The 7,414-nt window shown below is 37.8% G+C and overlaps 1 protein-coding gene across 1 annotated transcript; it reads left to right on the top strand.

Moving 5' to 3' along the window:
• Positions 1–5,074: 5,074 nt before the first annotated feature.
• On the top strand, positions 5,075–7,093 carry LOC104893552 (protein ASPARTIC PROTEASE IN GUARD CELL 1). The gene has a single exon (XM_010679668.4). It carries the CDS (start codon positions 5,142–5,144, stop codon positions 6,648–6,650), a length of 1,509 nt encoding a protein of 502 aa, XP_010677970.2. The 5' UTR covers positions 5,075–5,141; the 3' UTR covers positions 6,651–7,093.
• The last annotated feature ends 321 nt before the right edge of the window (positions 7,094–7,414 follow it).

Below are 7,414 nucleotides of genomic sequence, written 5' to 3'. Positions count from 1 at the left end.
ATTCCAATCTAAGTCTAAATCTAATCCAATTCAAAGCTTAGGTTCATTTAGTCCCATTTCATTCCCTAGGTCTAATTTGAATCTCTATGTAAATCCTACTTAAGTCTTACCACTATAAAAGTTTGTTTCGTAGGATTAGTTTGCATCTCTATGTAAACCCTACTTAAGTTTTACGACTATAAAGTTCATCTAGGTCTAGTTTGCATCTCTATGTAAACCCTAATTCAGTCTTCGGGCTATAAAAGTTACATCTTTGGACTATAAAAATTCATTCCCTATGTGTAGTTTGTATCCATATATAAACCCTAGTCAAGACTTTTGACTAATTAAATCTTAGGACTATAAAAATTCATTCCCTAGGTCTAGTTTGAATCTCTATATAAACCCTAGTCAAGTCTTCGTACTATAAAAGTTGAGTCTTAGTAATAAAAGTTCACTCCCTAGGTCTAGTTTGCATCTCTATCTAAACACTAGTTAAGTCTTTAGATCATAAGAGTTACGTCTTAGGAATATAAAAGTTTATTCCCTAGGTCTAGTTTTTATCTCTTTGTAAACCCTTGTTAAGTGTTTAGATTATAAAAGTTAAGTATTATGATTGTAAAAGTTCATTCCTTGGGTCTAGTTTGCATCTCTATATAAACCCTAGATAAGTCTTAGGACTATAAAAGTTCATTCCCTAGGTCTAGTTTGCATTTCTACGTAAAACCTAGTCAAGTCTTCGGACTATAAAAGTTAAGACTTAGGACTATAAAAGTTCATTCCCTAGGTCTAGTTTGCATCTCAATGTAAATCCTAGTTGTTATTTCTATAGGAACACTAGGGGGTGAATTGTATGTGTGGGAAATGAACGTAATTTGTTGTGGAATTATAAAACAATGAAAGGAACAAGAGAAAGACACGAGAGATTTTACGAGGAAAAACTTCTTGGGCCCAACAAGAAAAAACAACCTTGACCACTAGGAATTTTAAACTCAACTCTTTCACTATAACAGGCCAAAACACCTTTGTTACAAATCTACTATTTTTTGGGCCACTCATTTTGTTCCTCTATAATCTCAAAGTTCCAACAACAGTTCCCTCTAACTGTTGTTCCTCTAATCCTATTAGCAGTGGCCAACCTGTTCTGAATTACCATCCATAATACAAATTTGCTCTTTGGAGTGGTTTTGTTGTTGCATAACCGTCTTCTCCATTGCACCTTCTAAAAAGTACCCATAATAAAAGTATAGCCCTTTTTTATACTAAATTTTCCATTATGAAGAACTACATCCCACCCTCCAATGTCCCGAAGCTTATCTCTCGACTTTATAATTTTCTTTAATTGCCAAGACATGTTGCTACTAGTAGCAAAATTATACAAACCAGTCCTTCTCAGGTAATATGCATTGATCCATTGGACCTATAACTTATCAGCTCTAAAAGCTAGAGCCCAAAGAAGGTTAAGCACAACAACTTTGTTCTAGCTTTTCGTACTTATCAGATTCCAACCCCATCAACTCTTGGATTATAGAAGTTACTCCAAGCTATTGGAGCTTTTTTAGAATCCAAAGTCTTACCAGTCAAAAGAAACTGCCTACAACGCTTATAATCTTCTTTGATAGAGGGAAGATTTAAGCCTAATAGTTGTGCATAGTGCTTAAAATACTCCTCATAAGTTAAATTCTATCTGCATAAGAGAGAGACTTGGTCATCCACCCTTGAGCTCTCTCTGTAATTTTATTAATTAGGACTTTGCATTGTGAGAAATTCAGCTTCTTAGAAAGAGCAGACTCCCAAATACTTGAAAGGCAAGACCCCAAGAGGTAACTTCACAATTTCTGCTAGATGAGTTGCTTCATGCTCACTAACCCCAACAATGTAGATATTGCTTTTCTGCAAACTTGCCTCCAGACTTGAAGCTTGAGAGAACTTATTGAAAGCTGCCATAATCTTGGTGACAAAGCTAATATCAGCTCTTGAAAAAAGAAGTAAATCATCAGCAAATACGAGATGAGTGAGATACAACTTCTCACATTTAGGATGAAAGTTAAAGTTCAATTTTTCCTTCAGTTCACCAAGACATCTACTTAGCTACTCCATACAAAGGGAAAAAAGAAAAGGTGAAAGGGCATCACCCTGTCTTAGACCATTCTTTGCTTGAAACGGAGGTGAAGGGATACCATTCAACATAATAGTATAGGAGACTCCCCCCACACAAGCCATAACCCAATTGACAAAGTTGTAGGAAACCCAAGCTCTACCAAAAAAAAATTCAAAAAAAAAACCATTCAACTGAATCATAAGCTTTTTTGATATAACACACCTGGGAGACACATGAGCTCTAAAGTAACCCTTAATCAGTTAAGTAACTTATAAGATATTATCAGCAATAAATCTCTCATGAATAAACCCAGCAAGTGAAGGACTCACAACCTCGCTTATAACGTGATGAAGCCTATGAGTGAGGACCTTAGCAATAATCTTGTAAAGAACTGAGCAACAGGCACTTGGACTGAAATCTTTTACTTGAAGAGATAGTTGTGATGTTTATAGGTTGGTGGATGAAGGAAGTTTGAAAAAATTCGTCAATCCCAACATACACATCAGCCTTTATAATGTCCCAACAATTCTTGAAAAAAACTACATTAAACCCATCTACACCAGAAGGTTATTGTCATCAATAAAGAAAGAGTCTGATCAATCTCAACATGTGTAACAGGCTTGCTGAGGGAGGTACTGGCATCTAAACTTAACTGTTTCCCTAATCTAATGGTCTGCAAATCAATAGCAAGAAGAAAGCTTGCACTAGACACCATAAGCTTTTTATGAAACTCAAAAATTTCCACCTCAATCTCTTCTCTTTTGTATAAAAGATCACCATTAGGAGTCTGCAGAACTGTAATAGCATTCTTTGCCTTCCTAACTTTCACAACAATAAAGAAGAATTTTTTGTTGGAATCAGCAAGTGGAATCCAATTAATTCTAGTTTTTTGTCTCAATATACTGTCTTCAATACAAGGTCATTGCCTTAAGTTGCCACATAATCTTTCTCAAGCACCTGCAACTCTTGATCATCAATAATGACAGGCCTTGCTTAAACTGTTGCAGGCTTGTTTCTATAGTAATTTTAAATGAGCCTAGGAATAGTAATTTTTGTGCAAGCTTTTCAGAGCAATTTCACAGCTTTAAGCTTAAGCCATACATTCTTAAGCTTAAAGTGAGCCCAGTAGAATGCCAAGCCCCCCTCAATATGCCCAAGAAATTAATATCTTAAGATAAAATATTGTTAAACCTAAAAGGTCTGCCACCTTCATCTTGAGTTGCGCAAAATGAGACAACTAGGGGAGTATGGTCAGAGATACCCCCTGGAAGGTATTGCACCATCAAATTAGGATACTTATGGATCATAAGATCATTGGTAAAAGCCTTGTCTATTCTGCTAGAGATCTTGTTATCTCTTGTGCCTATATTGTTCCAGGAATAATAACCTCCATTCCAAGGAGTTTCCATGATTCCCACATCCATAACAAATTCAGTAAAATCCACAGTCTCAACTTCACTCACTAGAGCGCCATTAATCCTGTCAGTAGTTTGATTAACTGCATGCAAAACACCTATTATTATGTAGGGGTCTATTGCATATTTCATAATACTTCTTAAGTCCAACCATAATTTCTTGTCTGTATTAGCGTGCGACCCATACACAACTATAGGAGTATAAGCTGCACCATCAGCCAGATTTGTAACTTGCACAACCACACATTGTTTAGTCTTCCTAACAATGACAATAGCTATAACCACCCTTGGCTTCCACCCTATCCATATTCTATCCCTAAGTGAGAAGTCATAGTTACTTTCCCAAGTTCACACACTACCAAACTTCTTCTGAACAATAGTAGCTTTTTGAGTTCTCATTCTAATCTCAAACAAAGCACACACCTCCACTTTTTGATGCTGTATACAAATCTTGGTTTCCTTTATTTTAATAGAGTCATTTAAAACTCTCACATTCCAAGCAACTAGATTCATTAGGACAAATAGGGATTAGGTCCCCTTACACCCCTAGTTCTAACTGGGTCTTGGTTGTAGGTGACCATTCTAGCTGAATGAAAAGTCACATGTTTACCCTTATACTTCCTAATGACCACTTTTCAAGGCTCCTATTCCTCTTCTCCATGTGTAGGTTCAGGAATAATAACTGGTGTACATACATGAGTCTTTGCAATACTTAGCTCTACTTCCCTAATAGGATATCCAAATAAACTAGAATTTACTACGAGAGGAGGAGCACTAATATTATCACATGGAAGCAGGAACCTTACGCACCCAATTTTGCACTTGCTTAATAGGCTTTTTAGGAACAACTTTCTCACAATTATTGTCAATGAGTTGACATTTGTTACAAAATGTAGGAAACCAATCATAGACATCCTTTTGAGTAAAAATCCTACCATTAGGATCATCTATATTCAACTCTTTAGGAGCATTTTTTGTGACATCCATTATTATTATTATTATTATTATTATTATTATTATTATTATTATTATTATTATTATTATTATTTCAATTCAGTTAAATATCTCTTAAATAAAAAATGGAGCGTTAAATAGTATGTTTAATTTTTTTATTTTTTTTTTGATCCATTGAAGCTACAAGATGGTACAAAGTACATGTGACCTATGGTATTGAAGACATCCTTGATATATTTGTTAGTAGTAGTTATCGTTTTGGAGTTCTCTTCATATTGAAATTGAACAAATAATGCCAAACAGCATTTCAATTTCTCGTGTACACTATAGAGAGTAGATTAGTAATACACTATTGATACCCCTAAAATTAGGTTAAAGCATGAAAATTATTTGGTGTCCTTGACATGATATGTAGACCATAAAAATTTGAAAAAAGCCCTGAAAATCTCAATAATTCTCAACCGATAGACTTGGAGACAAGGGACCTACTATTCTTTTCGAGAAAAGAAATAATTAAATGCTTTCTTTGCATTCACCTTCCCCTCTTTTTTGTTTTCTTCCCAACAATCCTTACGTGACTTTTCCTCCTTTTATCCCCCAACCTTCATTTTTTCAATATAATCCCCATTTCCTGCTCTTCCACTCTCCTCACTCTTTCTCTCTCTCTCTCTCTCTTAAAAAAAAAAAACACAATGGCTCAAAAAAGCATCAGAACAACACCACCACTTCTGCTTACTATCTTCACTCTCTCTCTCTTAACTTCCCCATCTTTTTCTCTCTCTTACACTTACACTTACAACTCCCTTGATGTCTCCTCTTCCATCCGCTCTACTCTCAATGTCTTTTCAATTCAACAACAAGAACAACAAGTCACCCTGTCTAAGAATAAGAAACATGCAATTGCAAAGCCTTATAACTCAAGTTCTACAGTACTCTCACTCAAAATCCACCCTCGCATGTCTCTCCACGCGCACCACCACCAGCAGCACCAGCAAGACACAGACTACAATACCCTCACCAAGCTACGCCTCGCTCGGGACTCCGCTAGAGTGGACTCTCTTATCACTCGAGCAGAGCTAGCCATCCGAGGCGTATCCCGCTCCGACTTAAAGCCAGTTGAAAAGTACATCAGTCCCATGGATTTAGAAGCCCCTGTTTCATCAGGGACTAGTTTAGGCTCTGGAGAGTATTTCTCCCGTGTTGGGGTGGGGTCCCCTTCAAAGGATTTCTTCATGGTCATTGATACTGGGAGTGATATTAGCTGGCTTCAATGTGAGCCTTGCTCTGACTGTTACCAACAAACTGACCCTATCTTCTCTCCTACTTCCTCTTCCACATACTCTCCTCTCACGTGCAACACACACGAGTGTTCTACTCTCGAGGTCAGCGCGTGCCGTAATAGCGCGTGTCTTTACCAGGTCTCTTATGGTGATGGGTCCTACACCGTCGGAAACTTCGTCACTGAAACGGTGTCGTTTGGTACTTCTGGGAGAGTCCCTAAAGTTGCCATCGGTTGCGGCCACGACAACGAAGGTTTATTCGTAGGTGCTGCTGGACTTTTGGGCCTAGGTGGTGGGCCCCTTTCTTTACCCTCTCAGATCAAAGCGACATCGTTTTCTTACTGCTTAGTCGACCGTGACTCGTCCAAATCGTCTTCTCTCGAGTTTAACTCAGTCAAACCCGCCGACTCAGTCACTGCCCCACTTTTGAAGAACTCTCGAGTGAACACATTCTACTACGTGGCGCTCTCTGGATTCAGCGTAGGAGGTCAGCAGATCTCTATCCCACCATCTCTCTTCAACATGGACGAGTCAGGTTCAGGTGGCGTAATTGTCGACTCAGGAACCGCTGTAACTCGGTTACCAACTCAGGCTTACAACTCGCTCCGCAACGCGTTCACTCGGTTAACGCAGCACCTCACCTCCGCATCAGCTGTCGCACTTTTCGACACGTGCTATGATTTCTCCTCCATGAGCAGCGTTAAAGTTCCGACGGTGGCGCTTCACTTTTCCGGCGGACAAACGTTGGATTTACCGGCGAAGAATTATTTAATTCCGGTGGATTCTTCTGGAACTTATTGCTTTGCGTTTGCTGAAACGACGTCGTCGATGTCCATCATTGGGAACGTACAACAACAAGGGATACGTGTTCATTACGACCTTGCTAGATCTCAAGTGGCTTTTTCGGCGAATAATTGCTAACGCCACTACTTACTACTACCATACCCTGAAACCAGTGGTGTTGTGTTAATTTAATTGACGTGCCATAAATTTAATAATTGTATAATTACGGTTTTATCCTTGGTAGTTGAGTGGAATTACTATGTAGGTTTTGAAAAGAATTAGATTCCCTGGTTGTTGGGTAAGTGTAAAAGCAGAAGGGGGGGACCCACATGGATAATAAGTAGTGAATGTGGGGGGTGCATGGATATTGACGGGTTTGTATTTACTTTACTGTCACAACTCACAACTAATACTTCCTGTTGGAGTAATTGTCCATTAGTGATGATATTGTAGTAATTTTAGTGAATTTTTTTTTTTTGGTTTATGTTTTTTTAGTTAATTATATAATTGAGATTTGAGAGAATTTGGTGAAATTCTCTGTAGGATTGTTGATTTGTTATAAAAATCTAGTTGTTTGTAGACATGTTATGTACTAATATTGTATGATTATTTACTAGAATTTTGCAGCTTTACTCTTTTCCTTATCTGTGCAATTGGGATGGAATCAAACAGCAAAAGCTGGCCAAGGAAAAACAAAGTAGAATTTGACTTGGATCTTGAATTTTTTTTCGAGTACAATAACAGCCGTTTCGTACTAGGGTCAGGGAATATAAGTAAGCGTTAATGACAATGAATAATTAAGAAAAATTAGTAATCAATAGTTTGTTGTTTCATTGTTCAATCGAGCTGATAGCGTACATGGCCTTGAGCGAGTTTATTGACTATAGAGCATATCAACACCG

The sequence above is a fragment of the Beta vulgaris genome, chromosome 5, assembly GCF_026745355.1.
Source record: "Beta vulgaris subsp. vulgaris cultivar EL10 chromosome 5, EL10.2, whole genome shotgun sequence".
Classification (NCBI taxonomy): domain Eukaryota; kingdom Viridiplantae; phylum Streptophyta; class Magnoliopsida; order Caryophyllales; family Amaranthaceae; genus Beta; species Beta vulgaris.
This window is presented reverse-complemented; position numbering and strand designations above follow the sequence as displayed.

What these genes read in the sequence shown, in the direction of transcription:
- LOC104893552 (XM_010679668.4), top strand. Translation starts at nt 5,142, where the DNA reads ATGGCTCAAAAAAGCATCAGAACAACACCACCACTTCTGCTTACTATC.